Source organism: Hemibagrus wyckioides, linkage group LG25 (assembly GCF_019097595.1).
Source record: "Hemibagrus wyckioides isolate EC202008001 linkage group LG25, SWU_Hwy_1.0, whole genome shotgun sequence".
Lineage (NCBI taxonomy): Eukaryota > Metazoa > Chordata > Actinopteri > Siluriformes > Bagridae > Hemibagrus > Hemibagrus wyckioides.
Window position 1 is genome coordinate 11,294,419 of NC_080734.1, and position 24,920 is coordinate 11,319,338.

General features: G+C 38.2%; 2 protein-coding genes across 2 annotated transcripts; one reads left to right on the plus strand and one right to left on the minus strand.

The window, feature by feature from the left end:
- The first annotated feature begins 41 nt into the window (after nucleotides 1-41).
- On the plus strand, nucleotides 42-2,223 carry grem1a (gremlin 1a, DAN family BMP antagonist). The gene is made up of 2 exons (XM_058379147.1): nucleotides 42-782; nucleotides 1,209-2,223. Exon 2 carries the CDS (start codon nucleotides 1,209-1,211, stop codon nucleotides 1,743-1,745), a length of 537 nt encoding a protein of 178 aa, XP_058235130.1. The 5' UTR covers nucleotides 42-782; the 3' UTR covers nucleotides 1,746-2,223.
- An 882-nt stretch (nucleotides 2,224-3,105) lies between these two features.
- Nucleotides 3,106-24,596, minus strand: fmn1 (formin 1). Its single transcript, XM_058379144.1, has 18 exons — nucleotides 24,286-24,596; nucleotides 21,815-24,185; nucleotides 21,297-21,402; nucleotides 18,843-18,904; nucleotides 17,975-18,663; nucleotides 16,937-17,078; nucleotides 15,748-15,835; nucleotides 12,186-12,247; nucleotides 11,410-11,498; nucleotides 10,970-11,099; nucleotides 10,631-10,777; nucleotides 9,170-9,229; nucleotides 8,954-9,074; nucleotides 6,489-6,581; nucleotides 4,714-4,765; nucleotides 4,194-4,343; nucleotides 3,824-3,905; nucleotides 3,106-3,382 (listed from the first exon to the last, which is right to left on the minus strand). Exons 2-18 carry the CDS (start codon nucleotides 23,843-23,845, stop codon nucleotides 3,338-3,340), a joined length of 4,149 nt encoding a protein of 1,382 aa, XP_058235127.1. The 5' UTR covers nucleotides 23,846-24,185; nucleotides 24,286-24,596; the 3' UTR covers nucleotides 3,106-3,337.
- Nucleotides 24,597-24,920: the final 324 nt, after the last annotated feature.

Sequence of the window (24,920 nt, forward strand, 5' to 3'; positions counted from 1 at the left end):
TTTTTTTTTCTTTCTTTCAGTATATTAGTACAATACAGTTTAGCTATGTTTAGCCATTTTACTAGTGTGTGTCATGCAATAGCTGTATGTACAATGACACACTGTCTTTATGTCACTGTCAATGTAAAAAAGAAAACAAAAACAATCTGTGGAACATTTAGAAATCCATGGGACAAAACAGTGCTTTATATGCAAAAAGGAAAAGGAAAAGGTGATTAAACAATTGGTGTGAAAATAGATTTATTAGATTATAGATTTTTAAATGAGCCGACTGTTATTGTCAGTAATGCGACAGTGTGAGATAATGCTCAAAAAAGCCTGATGTGATGACTAAAGAAATGCCAAAATTTTGAGTGGAATTAATTTATAGTATGTTTCAGGCCACAATGTAGATCCTGGACCTTCCTATAAATTGGAGGTGGCTAACATTTTCAAATATTCCCCAGTTTTCTGTTACTAACTAACTTATTGAACCCTCCATGAATTGATTTAGGTGTGGCGTGGCAGGAAAAACATGAACAGCATAGAAATACAGAGCATACTGAAAAAATAACCAGTGAAGCGAGTCAGTGGCGCATCACTGAGCTGAATGTCGCAAGCCGAGTTGGAGGCGTGGCCTGTCTCACTGCGTCCCGCCCACTTTCACTTAAAACGTTGCGCGGACGCCTCGCAATTTCTGTCGGTTATATGAACTTTGGATATTATAGGATCTTCAGCTTACTTTTGTTGTTCAAGGCTATACATATAATTATCTCAACTGACAACAACTGGGAATTCACAAGGTAAATAATTTATTTTATCATCAATGTTTTCAATAGGATTTTAATTAAACGGAAATATAGTATTATTATTATTATTATTATTATTATTATTATTATTATTATTATTATTAGTAGTAGTAGTAGTAGTAGTAGTAGTATTGTTTGTTTGTTGTTTGGTGGTCGTTGTTTTCTTTTCATAAGCTTTTATGCCTAACCAGTTTACCTGATTATGCAGAGTACCTCTGGATAATTTATAGGTTAGTTTTAAACAGATCCACAGGAATGCTGTTGCAGTTTTTATCTTAAATGATGATTGTATACATTTGTCGATGTTGATCATAATAGTTTGTAGACTACTGATCGTTTTCTTTTTCCAGACCTATTTAACATTTCTGTATCCTTACACCCTGTTTATACAGTTTTGCTTTCTGTATTTACATGAAACAGATGGCGAAAGAGGTATCGTTTGCTGTGATCCTGGGTTTGTGGCTAATCTGCTGTCCTGTGAAGTGCTGGAGCAGCAGCGGATTTCAAGGCGCCGTTCCTCATCACACTAAACTCAGCCCTAACTCCTGGGAGCAGACCGCGCAGCCTGCACCGAGCTGGTTCGCCACGGGAACATCTGCGCATGCGCCGACACAAGAGGTTCTCGACTCCAGCCAGGAGGCTCTGCATGTGACCGAGCGCCACTACCTGAAGCGGGACTGGTGCAAGACGCAGCCGTTGAAGCAGACGCTAGAGGAAGAGGGCTGCATCAGCCGTACCATCATTAACAGCTTCTGCTACGGCCAGTGCAACTCCTTTTACATCCCGCGGCACGTCTACCAAGAAGAAAGCGCCTTCCAGTCCTGCTCCTTCTGCAAACCAAAAACATTCACCGTCGTCACTTACACGCTGATATGCCCGAGTCAGATCCCGAGAATCAGACGGAAACGTGTGCGTCGCGTCAAACAGTGCCGCTGTACTTCCATAGACTTGGATTAATAACCATCTGAAAATGTTACGTTACACCTTTCATGAGATTCTGTAAGTTTATGTCAATGTTAAGTTTAGTTAAGTGCTGACTGGGGCTTGAATACACTATACATTTTCTTGTGCCCTTTTGGGAATGGTGTCCTTTTATACCTTTCATGCGTATTTCTCATCTGGAAACATGGATATTGTGTACCTTTATGGGTGAATAATGATTAATAGACTTTTTAAAGTAAAGTTGTACACTACATGCACCTTTCTAGCTAATAGACACTAAAGAAACAAATGATGTACCCTAGAAGGTACCACCTCAGCGAAAAGGAAAGGCACAGTACCCCATAGTACCCCTTTTTTCTGAGAGAGAGAGTACAAATAAAGAACTGTTCAAAGACTGTTCATAACACAAGCTGTTAATTTATCCAGTATATAAAGTAAGCAGTATTAGTGTATTTTAGGAAATGACCACCATTATTTATCGTGGGGGTCTATTGGAGCTCCCCTAACTCTGTGGGCCCTTTTGCAATTAAGCTTTAGAGATTTTTATTTTCTTGAACGATACCATGTTGTGGGTTTTTGCGATGCATGCTATGCTTACTGTTGCAGAAATGTGGCTTTTAGTAACACAGATATGAGTCTTGCTTTGTGCACAAAGTTTATTTTTATCAGCTGTAAATATATGGTATTCCAACAATCACTGAATAATTCTGTCAGTCTCCACTATGTGGACGAAGACATCCTGAATGATGAAAAGAAAGATTCATTTGTGTACATAATGTATTTTTTTTTTTTTTTATAGTTCTGGATTCTTGGATTTCTGAATGCTGGAATTTTTTTATTATTAATATGGATATTTATTGCCTTCAATTTTTTATTTGAATTTCTGAACTAAACCTCTCATTGCTACTAAAATTCGTCCAATAAGTTGAACAAAATCTCCATTTTCAAATGTTTACTTTATGTACAGTATCAAGGGACTATGACTTTTTATGCTGTGATTGCAGTGTATTGCAGTGTTTTATCCATCAATGCAAGTATTTCAAAAAATACAATATACTTAACATGCAAAATAAAGATACCTTTTGTCTGTAGGAATTTGTGGGTGTGTTGTGGGGAATCTGACCAGAGAAAGTTCCTGGCAAGAGAGTCCTGAGGTTTATAAAGTGCTATTTTTCTTAAATGTACTAAAGCTAGGGATGTTAGACTATCCATATTTAAATAAAACCAAATCCACTTGGCTTGGTTCCCAGTCTTGGTCACTGCAGCTTTAACCATAAGCTTATACTGAATGTCCTTTTATCACATAGTTCTAGAGTTGCCTCTTGCTTGCTCTTTAAAAATTGTGACAATTGCTCATTAAACATTGTGACAATTATTATTGCTAAAAGTGCTACAAAAATAAAATTGAACTGAGATGAACTGATTTCATGTTAATCATCACATTCAATCAGGAGTGTCCAAGCAGAAGGAGTACATCTCATTTTTATGCAGAAACAAGCCTAAGTTACATGCAGATACAAAATGAAAATAAAGTAAAAAAAAAACAGACTTGAGTTTATAAATCATATGAAGTATACAGTCATTGTGGAGGGTCTGTTGTGTTAGTCTCAGGTGCTGGATAAGCTTGCTTCTTTTAGACGCAATCTTTCCTTCTGTCATGAGAAAAAGAAAACAGAATTTTGTTTGGTCTTTTGTGAATTCAATATATTTAAGCAGGACACACTATTTATAATTACACCTGACATGTAACCTGTGATGATCCTATATGAGAGCAATCAACTGTGATCTGGAAAATGACCCTAAAATAAGTTAAAAATAATTGCTTATGGAAACACAAGAGATGGACCATATTCCCCCTCATAATAACAATATTGTCAAATTTGGTTTTGGAGATCTGCCTCCACAAACAGTATATTCCACAAGTGGAAATCAACTGAGACTCTCAGCTACTGGCTTAAATGAATATTTAAATCAGAGTGATATTTATAATGGTTCTCTACTGTGCTGTTCATTCTATTGTGTCTTTGATAAATAAGAATTTATCTCGACTCCCTATGACTATCTGTAGATGTAGAACAAATTTAGACCCTTACCAGGCCATTTGCATGGACCTGCCTGGTCTCCACTTTTTTGTCGGCTGTGATGTTGCGCACTGACTGCTGGGCTTCTTTTAGTCTGGAGTGAAGAGAAAAAGTTTGGCTAAAAGTGAAGGCACACACAATTTTCCAATAACCACAAATGTTTCAATCATCCACGAAGCAACAATCAGCGCGGTTTATGTTCCCAACAATTAATGTAATTGTATGTCATATGGAATAATTTTCACTTGACACTGCAAAATGTGTTTACGTGGTATAAATCAAATTCAGCTTAATTTGCTATTAAGACCAGAAGTAAAAAAAAATTAGTGGGAATTTTGATCCAGACCAGCATTTATGCTCTAGGCAACTATAGGCTTTTCACCTCTCATTGGAAATGGCCTTGTTCTCCCTCTTCCATCTGGTCTTGAAGTCATTGCAGAATTCAAACCAGAGCATAAAAACATGGCCTGGTAGGACATCCTGCTCGCCAGAACGAGGCTTCATCCCAAAGTACTGCACCAGGTCCTGGAAGCTAAGAGAAGGAAAAGTAGAGATGAAGTACATATACACTGTATGTAGAAAGGTTGATTCTCAAATTACACATAGATATTTCTGAAATGATACCCTTTATGATATAATATCAGCAGTTCTATATATTGGCTGCAAAGTAAATTACAAATTTATTTGAATGATTTTAATATGTTATATACTGTTATTATATATGTATATTGAATTAATATAATTCATAATTGTATAATTGAATTAATATGTATATTGAATTAATATAATTGTCTTTATTAAAAAAAAAAGAGAAAAAAAGTAGTGGTTTTACTAGAAACACTAAATGACCATCATAATTCAAAAACTATTCAACAGTAACAAGAATGAAAATAATGTCATACCATTTTTGGGCAGTTATGAGATGATGTTCGGTTGCTATTTTTTCCTTCTGGGCTGCAAACACAAAAGTATATTTCCATGTAGAGAAGTTATAGAAATGACTGCATGAACTTAACTGAAAAAAAAAATTAACTTCATTTACTGAATTAATGTTTAAATTTTAGTAATCACTTATTATTAGTAACACAGATAAAACTATGTATTGATTCTGTCATAACTCTGGCTGCCACATGATAGAAAATTATTTGTTCCATTTACTTAGATATATAAGTTTTTCACGGTTCACGCTTTATTCAGCTTTTAAAGAAACCATAAAAATGAGGTTGAAGCAAAGAAGTCGAGTCACTTGAAAGTCTTGTTCATTGCCAAAGCCTCTCTGATCCCTATCTGTCTGTCTGCCTTCTGAACCCGACAGCTAGCTATCTCACACAGGTAGTGAAGACCACAGACAGTTATCAAGTCCCCAAAAGGGCCAATCACAGATATTCTCCAGGGCAACTGAATGAGATCTTTACTATGCTGCAGAGATAATGGAGTAATTATTGTGAGCATTTCAGTGTGTACTGCTGAGTTTTGTTAACCTTCACTGCAATATAAAGTGGATTTGGAAAGTATTAAAATGCTGTCTTTTGCAGTACACTTTATTCTACACACAATAACCCATAATGGAAAAACACAAACATTTTAAAAGAGTTTTTAGACATTTCTGCACATATATATTAAAAAAATCTCTCACTGAAAAAAGTATACACTTTTAAATACACATCCTTTAAATACACATCCTTTATTGTGAACTTTGTAGAAGCACCTTTGGCAACAAGTACAGCTCTTCTTCTTTTGTGAGTCTATAAGCTTTGCACGCTGAATTTCTTTCCCAATCCCCCTAGAAGATCATCTCAAACTCAATGAGATTGGCTGTGGAGTGTTTGTCAACTGCCATTCCCAGGTCCCACTTTCCAGATATGTTCTGTGGGGTCTGGGCTTTGGCTGGGTCACTCAAGGACATTCGGAGTTTTTTCCTAAAGCCACTCCAGTATTGCCTTGGCTGTATGTTTCAGGTTGTTGTTGTGCTGAATGATTAAACTTCACCCCAGATTGAGGTCGTGTGCACTTTGGAGCAGGTTATCTTGGGCCTGATTGATGAAGTATTTCTGAGGTGGTTGGCCTTAGGCCATGCTTTCACATCTCTTTGGAGGACTTCTGAAGCTCTTTTGGAGGCCAATGAATTCTAGATTCTTGGTCACTACTCTGACAAAGAGTATTTTAGCCTGGTTACAGATTTTAGCTGGGCAACTGGCTGTAGGAAAAGTCCTGTAGTACACATTCACAGTGATGGAGCCCACTGTGCTCCTGGCTCAAATGTCTCAACACAATTTGATTACAGTTGGGTCTTTGGAGAATTTGTTGGACTTCATGGTCTTATATGCACTCTAAATTGGTGGATTTTATGCACACAAAAGTGTGTGCCATTCTAAATTATATTGAATCAACTGGATTTGCCCCAAGTAGACTCCACCGACGTTTTACAGACATCTCAAAATGTGCCACAAAGAATCAAGGCAAACATGATGCACCTAAGCTCAACCATGAGTGCCTTAGCTAGCTTAAGTCAAAAAAACTTATCCAAATGAACAATTTCTATTTTTGATTACCAAGAGCATCTAACATAAAACACATATCCAAAGCATATATGTACGGTGCATATCCTCAGAGTTGAGAATACCTTTACAGTGTTTCAGACAGTCAGTGTGATTGTAGGTGTTTACCACTAGCTTACCACTGGAGATAAAAGTTTCCATTTTCTCCTTGAAGGGATAGATGTATTCTTGAGGTGATGATAACCACACTCTTTGCACGTCCGTCTCACAACCTGTATTAAAAAAAACAACATTCAAAAAAAGTCCCTATTTATACGTAGCCTGAGGATCCAATCTGATTAATATTTGACCTTATCCTTATACTGTGTTACTGTTTTACCATTTCTTGACTATCTGTAACAGTGTAATGCTGTTATTATTATTGTTAATCATTATTATTTAATGGGTGCCAGGGTGGTACAGTGGGTAGTGTTGCTTTATAGACAGTAAACCCAGTGGTCCCCAGTTATCTCCTGAGCTCATGTTACAGTCTGTGTGGATTTCCTCTGCGTTCTCTAGTATCCTCCCACCTCCAAAAACATGGCAGTAAGTGATTTGGCTACACTAAATTACCCCTAAGTAAAAATGAGCATGTGAACGTTTACACTGTGACCAGAGATGGACTGGATTCTGTCTGCCAGAGATCTTGAAACAGTGCCATTCCTAGCAAGATAAATCAGTCACTGAAGATGAATCAAATATTATTTACTTCAAAATGCTTTACGAACTAGCTGTCAACTTTCATTAAGCTGTCAACTTATAATTAAGCTGTACATTTTGTTTTGCACGACTGCCTTTCATAGCTTATGGTATTCTCAAAGCATGAGAAAGGCACTTTTTTTCTCTTCAAATAAGCCAGGGGAAGAAGCTGCACCTGTGGTGGAGTCAGAGGTTCAGAGCCTGTTCTGTGGCACTGCTGATGGCGGCAGCAGATATCTGCCACTCCCCCCTATGGCACCAGGCTGCACCGTTTGTTCATCGTCAGTTCAGTCCAATCCAAGGATCAGAGGGGCCAGACTGCTGTCCCAGTCATAATAGAGAGCGATGGGAGCCCAGGCCTGCTGGATTCAGTCCATCTGCATCTGTCTCTGATAAGACTACGCATGCCACTGTTTTCATTCAGCATTTGTGTAAACTGTGGCGTGACTGGTTATGCAATAAAACCCCCAGGATACAAAGGAAGATTACTTAAGCAATCTTCCAGAATGTAAACAGTGTCGTATGTCTTTGTGACAAACATTGCTTTGTGACAAACATACCCAGGAATCTGTGTAATAAGTCCATAATGCACTATTAGGCCTGAATGCAAAAATTGCTATATGCTTAAAAAACTCTGCACACAACAATAAAATTCCCAGATTGACTCATTTTCATATCAGAAATTCCCCATACCACAGAATAGCACAGGAGATAAATGCAGTCAAAGAGAGAGCGAGCGTAAACTATGTGCTCGGGGCAAACTAACTAAACATGCCATTGAAAAACAAAACAAAATGATATAAAACAAAAAAAGACATGGTTCATTGCAGGCATGAGGGAGGTTCAAACAGTGAGACAAAGGGGAGATCGTGATGGGCCAGATTTGGCAGTCTCTCAGTCGCCCGATAAGGAGGGCTTGTTGAGAGCTAAAGAAAAGAATCTCTGACACAAATCTGCACGGCCACACTGAACTGAAGCTGATACAGTGTAACAGGAGAACTGCGGTGCATCTGTGCAGAGATAGAGAGCGGCCGGCGGGAAGATAAGCTGCTCTTCCCTCAGATTACATAAGAACAGCAGCTCTGCAAGTTTGTGACCCTCAACGACGACATACGCAACAAAGCCTTGAAATCATACAATAGTAGAAAGCATCAGATGGGCAGGATTAAAGACATATCTAAAAGGCGCCATGGCAAAATCACAAAGACTCCACTTTGTCTAACATGCACACATCATCTCACACACACAAACACGCGCACACGCGCACACACACACACACTTTAGTGAAAAGACAAGCTCTGTGTTTCACAGTGGTGGATTATGCCATATGGCCACGCTACAGAGAGGTAGGATTACATATGGAGCACACTGTAAATAAACTACAATAATGTGGAAGTTAAAGAATAGAAGAAAAATAAATATGCCAGGCAATTCATATTCAAGTAAGCCTTCAGTCTTAAGATGACTCTGTAATAGCTTGCTTTAATTCTAACATGGCTCTGTAATGACTGTGGGCGATGGCTGAGAGCCAAACCTGTTGCTGTAAAATGGTTTTCAGTCTATTGTGATTAAAGCAAAGGCACAGGGTTGTAACTTTCCCAGTCTTAGAAAAAGTAGATCACTGTGAAATACTGACCATGAAAAAAAGCCATCAGAGCCCTGAAACCCCAAAACACAACTGAGACAATGCGAAAACAGGACGAAAGCTGATTGATTACAGGCATACTAACAATCTTGATTGCATATTTTAAATACAGTGATTACTGGATCTCACGACAATAGCTAGAACTGTTTACTAAAAACAACCAAAGCATACAACAGCAACCCCCCCCCCAAAAAAAAAACAACAAAAAAAAACATAGCACATAGTAAGCTTTTAGAGATTTTGTAAGTGCTTGGCATTCACCTTCTAGGTCTTTGCCCAGTTTTCGGAGCTCTTTGGATAAATCCTCAAACTTAACTTGGGAAGCAAGGAAGACATCCTGAGGCTCAGGCAATGGAAACACACAGTTTTCAGTCCCAGCATTCTAAAGAAAGTGAATTATATAAGGAAAAGCAAAATATTGTCCATGTATTTCATGTAAAAACAAGTTTAATAAGAAAAATGCTAAATTTTTTTTACCTTATCGAGATTGTGTAGATAGTAAGACACTATGTAATCCATCAGACTTATGCGGTTATCCTGTGGAGGTTTTTTGGCAAATATAATAAATATAGTTGCAGGTCATTTGCTGTAGGTCATGATTATAGACAAACACAATCTGATTAAACTAATTACACAAAAAACAGTAGTATCTTTAAGTCTTTAATGAGCATATTGTCTATCATTCAGAGTGTATGCTGGACAAAGTGATTTTAGTAACTTGTAGATGTACTTTTAGCAACAACAATCACTACTACTTTCCTGTGTCTGTCTATAAGACTGGCATAATGATGAGGATAAATGTTGGACCATTCGTCCATGTTTCAGCTGAATATTTTTCGGATGTCTTGAATGAAGAGCCCTCTTCAAATCATGCCACAGATTCTCAATTGGGTTAAGGTTAGGACTGTGCCTTGGCTTTTTCAGTCATTTTTTTGTTGATTTAAGTGTGTGTTTTGGGCCATTGTCTCATTGGTTGCATTACACATCCTCCCTAAAACTTGAGGTTATGGACTATTGTCCTGAAAAAGATCTTGATATTGTTTTGAATTCATTTTCCCCTTTATGACTGCAAGGCATCCAGGCTCTAAGATAGCAAAGCAGCTTGAAACCATGAACATAGCATTGTGCATTTTTGCCAGAGAGGTTAACTTTTGTCTCATCTGTCCACAGAAAATTTTCCCAGAAGCGCTGTGAAACATCCAGGTGGTTTTGGGCAAACTTGAAACATGCCATAACGTTTCTGTGGACAGGCGTGGTTTCCTTTGTGGTGTCCTTCTAATAACACTATTCTTGTTCAGTGCTTTTTGATAGTGAACACTTGAACAAAGACTTTCATGGGTTTTTTTGCAAGTTTTTTCATGTTATCCTTGGGTCCTTTTTCATCTTTTTCAGGATTGCCTGTTGTGCTCTGGGTGTGATCTTTGCAGCATGCCTACTCCTAGAGAGAGCATCAATAATCCTGAACTTACAGACATTGTGTCTTATTGTGGATTGATAAATAGCAGGGTCTTTAGACATATTTTTTTGTTTTAAAGCCTTTTCCAGTTTGGTACATTTCTATAACACATAATCTAAAGTAAAAACTAAAAGTTGATGGGATCAAGGTATGGGTCATACTAGTCAATTGTCCTTGGTAAGAAAAGATTTATCAGTAACTGACTTTGTGTGTCTTCATTTAAAGGGAAAAGCACATGCACATCCCAAAATCTCCTTAATCAATCAGGTTTTCTGAAAATCAATACTTTTTCTGAAAATTGTTACTCAGTATGCTGGATAAAGACCTGACACTTGTCCCATTAACATAGTGAAACTGTGTGTGTAGCATGGCCAACACTCAAGCTTCTCCTGTGTCTCTATATTATCAGGTGTGCTTGGATCAGGGATTTAAGAATGTGCAATGGGAATGTATATGTGGATCATATTGTTGGAAAAGCCTACCCTGCTCTTAACGTCTTTGAGTTTGGGGAGAATGTCAAATCCAAAGCCGTCTGCCTGACCTCGGTGTCTGCTCCCTCCGTTCATGTAGTTCCCGCATGCAAGGACGAGCCCCAGCACCTCTCTTACACTGTCTCTTTCCAGTAGTCCCTGTTACATGTTAACACATGAATATTAATATTAATATTCCCTCTGTGCCCCTGACATCTGGATACTCTCTGAAGACTAAATTGAAGTTCTTGTTGCACTTGTGTACTCTAAGTATAACACTTGAATATATAGATATGTAAAGATATAATCATATCTTTGATATCAATAACAACACTGAAAGCTGCATTTCACCTTGCACACATGGAGAACCATGTTTGATTTGCGCTGGATTGATGCAACAGCATCAGTGAATGTAGACTGGAAAATGATACATCGTGCTCTTAGAGAGAACTGGGGAATCAGAGAAAGCTCATACAGGAACCTGGAAGAATTAATACACAGTATAACGTACAGTGGTGTATTGAATTTCACAGTTTCATACCACAGAATAAGCACTAAATATTTGGCTGTGTAGCTGCACATTAAATATTGAAATCTTAAAAACATCTGGAAAATAGAATGGATAATTTGTGACAAAAGGACTTGGCAGGTAAACTGTCCCTCTGGTACCAATGTGAACTATGGAATGGAACAATCATCATGTAGCAACTGTTCGTGTAGTTTCATAATCACTGACATGTTCCTGTTTTATGTCAAAAATGGATATGTTACTAATCTCGCTGGTATCTCACTGTTCAGGCTTGTCCAGCAGTCTGACATGCTCTTCATCTGAGGTTTCGTAGTGTTTCCTTATTTTCGTTAACTCTTCAGGCTGAGCACTCTGAGGACCATAAAAATGCACAGGCATGCAGCTAAGAAAACGAACCTTTTAAAATCACCTCAAAACAGAGCTATTCAAACATTAAGTTATTAAATTGTGTGTGTGTTTGTGTTTTAATGAGACCACTTATTCCTGTTAACCCCGTGAAAAATACTAATTTACAACGATAAAACAGCAAGCCACGTCTGGATTAAATGATATGCCAGGTACCACTTTTATGTTGAAGCATATTGCAGATGTTAATAATTTGGTGTAACATAGGCACAACATATCCTTAGCATAAAAGTAACTGAACTTTTTGCATGTTTTATAGATAACAATGTGTCATAAAGTGTCTGAAACCACATAAACAAGTCTATATGGGATGACTAAACAACCCAGCTTGAGTTTAGGCAGTTACATGACTTGCTACTCATATTACTTGCTAGTGAGTTAGTGATTAGTCTTGGAGCTCCAGTCAAAACCAAAGAAGTAAACATCATACACCAAAACAAACTGTCTTGGCTGAGCAACTAAATCTGAGGTTTAAATTGAATTTTCACCGTTAATCTAGCCCCAGTTATCAATTTTCGATTCCCATTAATACGAAAGCTGCCAGTGTAAACACTTCAATAGCATAGCACAGTTTATTGAGGTCTCTGCACACCTAATTCATATACAAATATGAATAGTGGAAATAACACTTACATTTTCATACAGGGCTTCAAGAGCATCCAGGTCAACCACAGAGTTGTCCATCATCAAAATAGCTATGAGAGGGAAAGATATATGTATTATTTTCTAGATTAGCTCATTTTGCTAATATCTTTCAAGCAAAATGTTTAGATGTCAGTTTTATGAGCGAAGACCATTAAGAACGGTTTGTGGTGTATGACCCCAACTATAAACTTATGTTTTAGAGCACAGACTAACACAGGCTGGACCTACTAGTATTCAATTTATATACTGTATACCTTAAAATGGAATATTTTTCAATAATAATTCTTCCCTTTTTAATCTTGCTGGTGGTACAAACACTACAATTATATTCCATAAAATTCCTGTTTATAGCCTCTCTGCTAGAAACACTGTAGCGTGACTGTTAGAACATGCTTTGGCAGCTAGGGGGCAGTATTAACTGAAATGGTATGAAATACAATGCAAACTACTGTGTTGAGGGGAAATGGGACAAGAAACGTGGAGAGAGATAAACAGCAAGCTGGATTGGGAAGAAGATGTGTAAAGGAAGAGATTTGTATGGTCAGTATAGTTTGGTGAAGCTTGTTTGTTTTGAATTCAGGTATGTCTGGGGTTTTTACTGGAATGTCAACATGTTTAAAAGATTTGCGTCAATGTGTGAGGTCTGAGGCACATGGAAATTCGTCTGGTATTTTGCAATGTGGAATTTTTTTCTACAATTCTTTTCTGTACTACAGATGAGCCATGCATGACCTCCCGTGCTCCTTAAGTAATAAGAGTGTGAGATTTAGTGAATTTATTTCGTCTGGTAATGTTGGATTCTTTTAACAGTCTGTGCAGTTTGATGATGTATGATGAAATCTTAGTAAGGTTCCCATGTTCCTCTCTCACACGTGTCTTAGCACAGGACACACAGTAACACCCTGCAATAAGACACTACTGCTCAGAGACCATACTTGTGATTGGTTTAGTCCATCAGGTTTTTAAATTAAGTCTCTTTTTTCATTCCATTGTCTGTACCGCTTATCCAATCTATATTGGATAAGCAGGGATCCTGTGCCTATCACAGGAGTCATCAAGGCAGGATACACCCTGGACAGAGTGCCAACCCATCACAGAGCACACACATTCACTACAGGCAATTTTAGAGATTCCAGTCATCCTAGAAGCATGTCTTTGGACTGTGGGAGGAAACTGGAGCACACCCACCAAGCACGGGGAGAATATGCAAACTCCACAAACACAGTGAGCAGGAGCGTGACTTGAACCCAGGACATGTGAGGCAAACGTGCTAACCACTAAGCCACCATGCCACCCCAATTCAGCATATTGCTAAAAAATAAAACGACTTTTTGTTTCCAAGGCGGCTGCTAATGATCATGACTAAGAGCAGAGCAGTGTTGAGAATGCGGGTAATGAATAGCACAACCTAGCTAACTAAATAAAGATAAGGAAAGGCTATGCTATTTAGTAGATTTATTTAGCCTTTATTTAGAACTAATTTAGCAGCAGAAAATCCAGTCAATGCTATAGCAAAGAAATTACTATAAGTATACAGAAATTAACTGAATAATTTGTTTCATGTTTTATATATTGATTTTGAGGCTACTGTTGTATAGCAGGTGATACTTAAATCATTTGCCAATTATAGAGGAAATCTGTGCAGACTCCAGCAGAGCAGAAACTGTTTTGTTTATAATCCATCCTTACATTAGAGAGCTCATGACCTTTTTTGCTTCACTTCTTATACTGCCAAAACCTCTTCCCTGACTACTGATGACTTTGCCACCATCTTTATTATGATGTTCTGCCAACTTAATTACCCCATTTTTCCCTTCCCATGTTCCTACACTGCACAATACCCCATACCTTGTTATCATAATCCCATTTTATCCTTTTTTAGTTCCTGCAGCTTCTCTCGTCTAGAAAATGTAACACTTGCCTGCTGGGTGCCATCCTTCCAGAATACTCTAGCCCATCCTGCCAGACACCACCTGCATTACTTCCAGCATAAATGACTCCATAGCATCTGCTGATGTACTGACTGCTATCAAGATACTCATGACCAATTATGCCTCCTCCTGCAGAAAGTTTGACCAATCCAATCTGCTCTTAAAAGTATTGATTTTCTTTGTGTGTCTGCAATTTGTTCTAAGCAACTTCTTTAAATATAAACAAATAAAATATTATACACACGTCTACCCCAGAAAATGAATGTGCTGTACACAATCAGATGTCTTTAATCCTTATTCAGAACCTACAAGATCCTAACCCATCTGTCTTCACAGCAGCACATGTTAAATCTGTTACTGAGAAGCTTCATGCAGCTTTATCAGACAAACTACAGTATCATCTGTATTTGTCTTTGGCCTTTCTGCAGACTTTGACATGGTCGATCGCAGGATTCTTCTGTACATCCTCAAGAGTACATGCTCCTTGTAAATAGTGATGGTGGAAGGTTGCTTCATGCCTAAAGGGATGATCATATTAATTGACATGAATGGTATCTACATCTGCCCATGCAGATACTCACCTGGTGTCCCACAAGGCTCAGGGCTAAGTCCTTTTTTCTTTTCTTTTTTAATTCTCCTTTAATATCAACTCATTGAGGTTGTATCCTTACATCTCAGCATATTTGCAAGACATTTTATCAAACAAAAGGCTGAAATATTGATTGAAAGTAAGATTAAATAAGTCTTCAATGATGTTCTCAGTTAGGTCTGCTGTTTTATAAAACTCCTTTCATGTACTTCTATTTAATTTTACTTTGTTGGACAGTTAATAACTGGCAATAAAGCCTAGGCAATGATGACTCGGCTTGTTTTTTATACACAAAACTCTGTAATGGCACCCAGGTGGTGAAATGCACTTCCCCTGGGTAAAGTAATAGCTGAGTCACTGCCTTTCGTCAAATGAAACAGTTCATTAAGCAATTGAATGAGCACTAATTAACAACAAAACTCATGACTTGTACTGTTCTTGTCGCTGTAACTTTGCTGTTGCTTTTAACAACACAACGTGATTGTAAATGATGCAGGAACAGACCTCACATTTCAGAGGAATCACGCTTATATAATTTAGTATGGGGAGAAATAAATGGATTTGGTTAATAACAAATATAAAATATGTTATTAAATATACTGAATTGCAACCAAGTGTAACTGGTCTAATGAAAAAGAGGTGGAATCTTGGCTAAAATTTGTTGATGAATCTAACATCTAAGGCCAATGTGGGAAAGACCATGCGGTTATGTAACACTTTCCAAATAAGGCATTTCAGTGCTATTACTCAGACAAGGCAGTTCAACTAAGCAGAATAAAAGGCATGTAAAACCAAACTCGTGTATTTTTTACTGGATGCTGTCTAAAATCAACTGGTTGACTTGGCTTTTACTCACTATCCAGCCCAAACATGAATCCAAGGCCCAAATACATTTGCTTATATTATTTTAAAATGTAGTATTGATGTATCTAGCTGTGTACTTGATTACAGTAGACGTCTGAACAATGATTGATGGTTTAATGATGTGGAGGGACTTCTTGTGTTCAGCTGTGTGTGAAAAATATCTCACCCTGCTGTATGTCCTTCATCTCCAGGTGGAGACTTGAGATTAAGATTCCCACAGCTTGAGAACGTTTGCTGTCCAACACCTTAATGATCTGAATGGACAGAAAGGCCAAAAGACACTTAATTTATCATCTGTCTTAGAGCTGAGGGAAAATAAAAAACTTTTTAGGCAAGACTGGGGACAGCTAATAATTACAAATGGAAAAAGAGTAAGAGTGTGTCCAAGAGTAACAGTACTGTAATTATCTTTAATAAACTCTTAAATGATGTGGCAAGAATCTGTGTTTTTATCCCAACATAATTACATGTGTCAGTTTCAGAAACAGCAATTGTGGCCTCCAGTTTTTTAAGACAAAAAATGTCTCTCACTAAAATTTATTCTGCCTGAAATAGGAAACATCAAGTCATTTAGCCATTAAAATCTGATTAACAGCAAAACAGTGAAACCATACTGTTAGCTTGAACCTAAAATAAAAGCAAAAACTGTTGAGTGTTTTCTGTAAAGACTAAACTAAACCCAAGCAGAGACAGTCAGCGTCACTAGCACTGAAAATGATGATGAGGATAATGTAAACAGTTTTTACACTTAATATACAAAAGCTTTTATACCCAAACTTTAAGACACACACGTGTTCACTTGTTTCAGAATAGAAATGAACATTATTAACACTCAGTGTAGTTGCTGGAGGCTTTAATAGCCAAAAACCCTATGATATCACTTTGAGGGTGAAGGCTCTTGCTAATAAACACAATCTGTACAATATAATAGTTATCCTAATGTTAGCGAGTTTGTTGATGGACTTGGCTACAATATAAAAGCCTAATTAACTAGATTAGGTGCATTTTATAGCCTTTTTGTAACACTTGCCTAGCTTGTTAGAGGCTCTTTTAACTAGTTGCTACTGCTGGGCAAGATTAGCACAGTGCTTTATTTGTGTACGTCATCTTGCTAAATAAGGTTGTGACAATTCACTTTTTTGATATTTAAGGATGCAAATAGTTGTACAGAGTGGTCAGACGATCTTCATTCTAAAACTTCAAGCCAACTTAAAAACATAGAAACATGCTTATGAGGCTTGTAAATTACAGAGAGCTCTATAAATACTGCTGACTGATTATGATGTAAATGTTATTCAACCATATAAAGTGCCCTTCAACCACTGTTATCCTGATGACTAGTGAGGAGTTTATACCTTCTTGGCTTTGGCTGTCTTGTCGTAGGCCTCAGATAGGGGTTTCCTTTTGGCGGGTGATGCCATTTTAGCAAACAACTCAGCAAACTCATTAGTATTTATTATGGCCAGCTCGTTCAGTGTGCTCCACAGTGTATCATTTCTAGGAGAAGAGACAGAGATGAAGACAGACATCCAGACACCACCAAGGTTTGGTTTCTATATGCCATTCTCCCACCCACTGTTTTATCATAATCCTGAGTAATTTAGGGTTTTTCTTCTCATTGCAAAAGGCTAGAAAAAGACTCAGTTTTCACACTTCAAAGTCAGCATGCAGGCAGGCTACCAAATACTAAGCAAATGCAAAAACTAATGGAAACACACCATTACTGTTTCTGGGTAACCATGCCTGAAAACACATAAAATCAGTAGGAGGTCAAATACTAGTGCTCTGCTTTGCTAAACTTTTGCTCCCATGAAAACAATTATAGAGCCAGCAAGGCGCTGCAAGGCTAAGCTTGACTGGGTTCAGCTTTGGCTTGCTGGTTGCTCAGTGAGGGAAGAAGGCTTTTAAGAAGAGTCAAATAACAGTGCAGCAGCAGTGTGAGACCCTGGAAACAGGATCCCACAGAAATCCACACCACCGCTAGAGGTCCTGGAAGGCCTGCTGGCCCCAAAGACAGACCTCAGGCTGCTGTGGTTAAACTTATACCGTCCCGATGTCTGATCAGGAAGTCTTGAAAATATCTTTTTCCTGCTTTCACACATCTTTCTATGAAGGGATTTATGATTTTTGCAATGGAAAAATAATGTAATGGTGAACTCAGGCTAACCAAAAAAAAATCAGCATTACAATAATGCAGTATAGCTGGTGTTCATTGGGTACAGAACAAAAACCTTAAGGAGTCTGTTTGCAGCTCAAAGTTTTTATATTGTCGCTTACATCAGTGTATTTCCCTTCCATGATGAGTTCCATAAAGTAAAACTACTTTAGTAAGCTAAAAATCCTTATTTATGTTTCTCATGTGTGTGTTGGTGATGGGACTGCTCAAGTGCTACCTGCTGTCTTGAATCTGTATCCGTGTCCAGTAGAGTGGCTTCATTGGACAGACGGGTTCCACTCTTGGCTTTCTTTGTGGTCTCTCCTCAGCTCTAGAGAGAAACAATCCACCTCCAGTGGGAGGGGAGGGCACAGGGCCTGGTATGGGTGGGGTAGGAGAAAGACCAGCATTGATTATTGGTGGAGGTGGTGGTGGAGGGGGTGGACCACTGGCTTGTGTGAGTGGTGGGCACTCGTCTGACTGAGCAGGTTTTGAATTACTCTCAGAAGGACCAGGCAGCGATGGTGAAGGATTTGAAGCTGTTACACTATCAAGTCCTGACTGAACAGACAGTGGTGGTGGTGTTGGCAATGGCAGTAATGGAGGCAGTGCAGGCTCCTGCTTGCTCGAAAGACTACTACTAATTGATGCAAGATCAAGTTTTTTAGGCACATTTGGTTGAGGGCATAGGTCTTTGCTTAACTCTGGCTCCTCAACAGGCTTAATAAAAGTCTCTCGGTCTGTTTGAATGCACACAGTTCGAAAAATGCGAGGTGTGAAGTAGTCTTCTGTTGACACAGCCGCATCTCTGAGTTCACTATTCGAACACTTGGCAGCCTTTTTCAAATCCGCAATTGCTGCTTCCAGTCTGGACACAGATTCTTCATTCTCCTGTCTGAGGTGGTAGAGCTGGAGCTTATAGTCCGCCTGTGTAGGATCATGTCAGGGAGCCAGGGATAAGTTTCAGAAATCCTTTGATAAACATGGTTGAGCATGTGCAATTAGATTAAATGACTGAGAAACAGAGCTATGGCCCCCTCTCACACTTAATACTTTGTAGGATCATCATATTATTGGTTTAAGAGAATGTCTTGTTTGTAACTTGCCTCTAATGTCTCCAGCTCTTCTTTGCACTCTCTTTTCAGATGGAGAAGAGCTGTCTGATGCTCTGCAATGACAAAATACTGACACTCAATTTATCCAAAACTTATCATGGAGTCATACATGCTTGCTCTGTGCAGAGCTGTAACTTACCCATAGTGTATATACTTTTTTGTAGTTAACATATTACAGTTTATGTATCAAAAGCTTGAATACCATTAGAATTAAGGAGACAAATACATGTAATGTATTACAGAATTGTATACAATTGGTCTATTAGGTTTTACAGCTGATACAGATATAACAGATTTTAAAAAATGGTGATGTGAGGGCATTTTGCTGTTTTGGGTCCATTTGTACTTTATAGTGAAAACTGACTGCAAATCACTACAAAGTTATTCTGACTAATCATCTGACTGATCTCCAATGATGACCACTGACATTTCTATCCTGATGGGAGTGGCCTCTTCCAGGAGGACAGTCTACAGGGCTTGATGGTGCATTGGATGGATTGAATAGTATGAAAATTGTATACTGTTTCCCTCTTATTCACCAGCTCACAACTGACCACCAGTGGGAGACTTTGGATTTACATGTTAGACTACAGTCATCAACCCTGTCTGAAGAATTGTGTTCATTCCATCAGTAAAGTTGCAGACTTTATGCAGCTATGCACTTGCAGAAATTTTAATCCAAAGCAATTTAAAGTTGGTATAAGAGCCCAAGGCCTTACTCAGGTGAATTTTTAATTTGTCACCTGCCTATAGGAGTTATAATATCTATATATTGTCTGTCTATCTGTCTGAAATTTTCTTTGAGTGCTGTAATATTAGAATTTCTCTTCACTGGAACTGGAAAAATATGATTTGCCAAGGTTGGACTGGAAGAAGTTGAAGCCTGCATAGAGCTCTGACCTTACTAGACAACTATAAATATGAATAACTTACAATAATGGTTTAAATCAAAAACCTGTAAATACTTTTTGCTCTGTTCCTTTGGACACAAGGATTCCATTAAATGTAAATGTAAAATGTTGTAGCAAAGTATATTCAGTAAGAAGCTATATCTTTATAAATATTTTTGAACAAGTTAACATACTTCTCTAATTTAAAAATATGCCGTTACCTTTTTCATGGATAATTATCAAAGTGCATACTTTGTGTTCAAAAATATTCTAGTTGTCTGGAAACTTGCTATAATTTCTGTAAAGATAGCTTGCATTGTCTTGGGTTGAAGCCTTGAAAGCAGTGTGGTGTTGTCTCTGTATGGTTCGCCAAACTTGGACTGGAAGAACTCTGGACTGGCTTGCACAGATCCCTGACCTCAACCTTACTGGGCAACTTTCAGACGAACTGAAATACCTGTTCCACCCTCTTGCCCAACATCAGTGCCTTACCTCACTAATGCTGTTATAGCTGAATGGGCAAAGCTGATCAGTATAGCTCCAATATAGGTCTAACTAAGACAGTGACCACGTTTCAGAAGAAGGCAGTACAGCTATATGGGTGAAAAGTGAAATAGTAAACAATATAAAGATTATAGCAAGCGCTTTTGGTTTAGGTCAGCTGAAGTGGGGTGTTTTAAAACCAAAGCAAACAAAGACATCTCTTCTGTTCAGTGTTCTTTTCTAAAGCCGCACCCATTAAACACATCTACATGCATTACTGAAACTAGAACATCCTAGAAGCCTGGAAGCATTTTCAGTGATTAGTGGCTCTTCTAGATTCCCAGAAGCAGAGGGAACACCTAAGGACATCTACATGCATTACTGAGGCTTTGATATCTGAATGCTAGTATAAGAGGGGAACTTTATGAAATGACAGTCAACAAGAATGAATGGTCTGTTTTCTTATTCTATTTGGTTGACTATTGGTAGTTCACATGATTAGACTGTTCTTCTGTTCATAGAGCTTGAGGCAATCACAATCAGACTTGCTCCTATGATCAGATATTTTATTGCCAGCTACCTCAATGTGAGAAGAACTTTACCAAATATTACTAAAAGTGTTCTGGCATAAACCCCACCTTTAATAAATGGCTTAGTCATGTCTCAGATATGACTATTCTTACTGTGTGTACTAAGGTGTGTCTGTAGACTCTGGACCTTGCTGGATTACAGGATATTTGTCTGGTAGACACACAGAATGTCAATAATAGTAGCATGTGATGATGGAATAACAAAATACACAAAGTTTACATGTTTTTGATGTACAGGAGTGTATTTTAATACAGTGTGTTTACTTAGGAGCAAACCAGAGTTTAAATATGGAACCAAAAATGATATAATTGACCAAAAAAAGTTATCTAACCCTCTGAAGAATCCGTGAGGGTGGAGATGTATTAGTATTTGTTTGGAGAGTGTTTTATCATTCCATAAAAAGCAAATATTTCACTCTGGACAAACATTTGCTTTACCTTTCTCACATGCCAATATGCATGCATACATGGGAACCACTTACCAGCCTCTGTGTATTTTAACCCAATTTTTTCCTCCTCATCTTTGGGCTTTGGAGGAGGCCAGACAGCCTGCAGACGCCCTGGTGTCCTCTCCTCACTCTCCAGAGACTGGAGGAGAAGACAAATCATATCAGTTGCATTTTTTAGTACAACTTTTCAAGTAGTCACTTCCTATAATACAGTACAAATATAAAGTAAAGGTAAGAATTTGTACAAATGTAAATGAGATTAAATGGCATTTACTTTTACAGTGTTTATAACATGATCAACCATGACTCTACAACATGTTTCATGTAGACCCCATTAATTTCATTTCATTTCATTTCATATTCATTTTATTCTTATGAACAGAAGAAAGCCCAATAGCTCAAACAAATAGAATAAGAATAACTTGGCTATATAATGAAATGGTTAGCAAAATATTTGCAATAAGAAACCAAGTTATCATTGTTCTATAATTTAAAATATGCTTTTAATTTTTTTTTCATGGACAATGCTGAAGTAATTTGTAAGTGCATACTTTATTATCAGAAATGTTCCTGTTGTCTGGAGACTTGCTAGAGTTTCTGTCAAAGATAGATCGGATTGTCTCTGGGTTGAATGCCCTCTTTACAGCATCCAGGTCGATATTGTCTGAGGTGTTCCTCCTAGCTGGTTTAGGGGTAAAGAAAGCCTTAAAGGCATTGAGGGTTGTCTCTGTATTCGTTAGTTTGCCACTTTCCTCTGAAGCAACATCAGGACCCTTCACACTTTCCTCTCCTGGAGGCATTTCTTCTTCTGGACCCTCACTGCTAGGTGAGAGCGGAGGACTTGCTATGGGTTCCTGTGTTTTTTTTGCTCCTACTTTGCCAGCATCAAAGCTCAGGAGTTGTGAGAGCTGCTCAAGGATGCTTCCTTTTGCCTCACTTTTGGAAGGTTTCTCAAAGAAAAGTGCCCGTCTAACAGAGGCTTGTTTCGTCACGACAGGACTCTTAGGTTGTTCAAGGGTTAATGCTTTTTTCTGTTGGTCATGCGCTTCTTTTTTTAACCCTTTCAGCCCACTAAAGATGGAGGGTAGTTGAGGAGGTTTCTCCAACCTTAGACCTGGAGAGAAGGTAACTCTTTTGTTGGGCCTAGAAGCATTTTCATTGTTTAGTGGCTCTTCTAGGATGCCAGGAGCAGACATATCACCTGAGGTTTCTAAATTGCTCTCTTCTTGTAATGTATCCATTTTCTCTTCCTTCATCATTATTTCTTTGTTTTCTCCCTCTATTTGTACCAAATTATCACTGTCATCGATCATTATTGCCCCTCTATCATGTCTACCACTCTGCTTTATTTCTACTTTACTCGATTCTTGTACATATTCTGTTCCACTCTCCTTTTGTGTTTCACTGAGGCTGTCTGGAGTTGTTGGTTCTAATTTTACTAGCACTTGATCAGACTTGACTTTCAGGAATGTGTCTCCAGTTTCTGAACAGGAATGTCTATCTGATGCCACCTGACATCCATTACATGTGTCCGGAATTAAGGAGCTCCAGAATTCCTCTTTTGGCTGGATCCTATTATTGCCTGTGTCTGAGTGTGTACACTCTGTCTTTGTACCTAAGTCTCCAGCAGGTATAACCAAATTACTTTTAAAAGTAGACATGGCGTCATCTGCCTGATCTGAGACCCCTACAGCAGAGATCGGATTGTTGATGTCTGTAGAATTTGTTTTAAATGTACTCTCCGAGTAAAGTTCCTCATGTTCTGTCATACATGATGGTTCCTGAGTTCCTGAGGTCTGCATATTTTTAACTTTATTTGTCCATTCTTGACATTTCCCCTCATACTCTGCAGTAGATAACACTTCTTTTTTGGTGTTATTAGTTGTGTTGTCATCTCGCATTACTTTGTCTGGTAATCCCTCTGCAATCTGTCTGGTGATACAGTCTGAGAGATCTCCACTTCTGTTGCTCTCCGCTGTTGCTCTGTTACTCAGATTAGTATCATTATATTCCCGGCCAGATGCTTCAGACAGCAGGTCAGTTTGACCATCTGCTACCTTTTGGTCACCTTGGCATGTCAAGGATGAATCTTTCCATGAATTGCCTTGATCCATACTGACTGGCAGACCCATGACCAAGAATTCCTTTCCAGTATCAGTTGGTTTTTCTTGAATTTTTATTTCATCTCTGTCCATGCTTGTGTTAATGTGAGTTTCAACATTATTGTCCCTTATTTGCACCAGAGAAGATGTCTGATCCAGAGTTTTATGGCTGTTGCATTCATCTCTAGGCTGAACTGTTTGTGCCAAAACAACCTCTGTCTCTATTAAGACTTCTCTTTCTGATGATGTCCTGCTATTAATTTGACTAGAAACATCCATTGCTTTGAAATCTTGTTCAACAGATGAATCATTATCAAATCGAATAGTTTGAGGTTTTTGGATGCTGATGTTCTGATGTTCAGTATTTTTCTTAGATAGAGAACGAAAGGATGAAAAAACCGGTGTCTCTTCAATTTTCTCTAGACGATTGAAAAGGTTAGTGAAGTTGTTAAAGAATGAATTAGCAGGATAACTATCCATTTTTCAGGCAAGGCACTTTAATGGCAAGTATTTTATGGTTTAGATGCAGACTTCAACATTCCATTAAGTTCCTTTTTATTTTTGTGTTTGCATTGATTCAGTCTTGTTGGCATGTCCATTCATGCTAGAAGATTTTTTCAATGCAAAATCAAGGTCTTGCTGGACTTCTAAAGTGTGTACGTCTATTATCAAGCTTTGTTGTTGTGCATGTGTTTGTTCACCAGAACTGTTCTCCAAATCTTTCTTTTCCAGTATGCTTGTAAAAGAAACTTCCAGAAAGACGAGGTCAGGTAAAATCACATTATTAGAACAATGCAAAATCTCGTTTGTCTCGTCAGTCCTAAGGAGATAAACAAATGATAATCCACAAATGTTTAATTGGAGCTGGGAGTAAATTAATTATCCGACTGATACAGATGATCCACCTGATCTTCCTTTACCTTCACTCGGTTGTCTCTGCTCCAGAATCAGCAGGTCCTCTTGCTTTTAATCCATATGTCAGGAACCACCACACAACAAAATATGACCCTTTTTACACATGTACACTTCTTCACCTAGTGCAAATGCTCCACCTTCTCTCTTTTTCCTGGTGACACACTGTTTGCATACACCCTTCAATACACTCAATCACACGCAGTTCACGCCTAGGCAGTAAAGCATGTTTTGCTTTAGTGTCATCCATTCAATAGACCCTCTGCCCTGGTCAGCTGAAGACCTTCACACCTCAGCACATGGCTGCCATGCGAATCACAACATTTAGTCTTTTTCACCTGATCTACCCACACACTCCACACTCCACAGTGCCCTCAGAGGTTAGCTACATTGTTCTTCTGCCAAAGCAAATAATGGGTGGGAAAGGGGACTGCTACAGCACAGATACTGGACACTATAAGCATAGAAATTAGTTTTAAAATGTCCTTGGAAGGCCAAAACTCTTGTTAACCCTTTAATAGTTCGCTCCAACAGTCTGTACTAAGAATATCTAGTTGAAAATCTAAAAACAAGTTGAACATTTATTTATAAAAAGAATTCCAATATATTTTTTCCCTTATTTATGTATAGTTTTTTGGCTTTT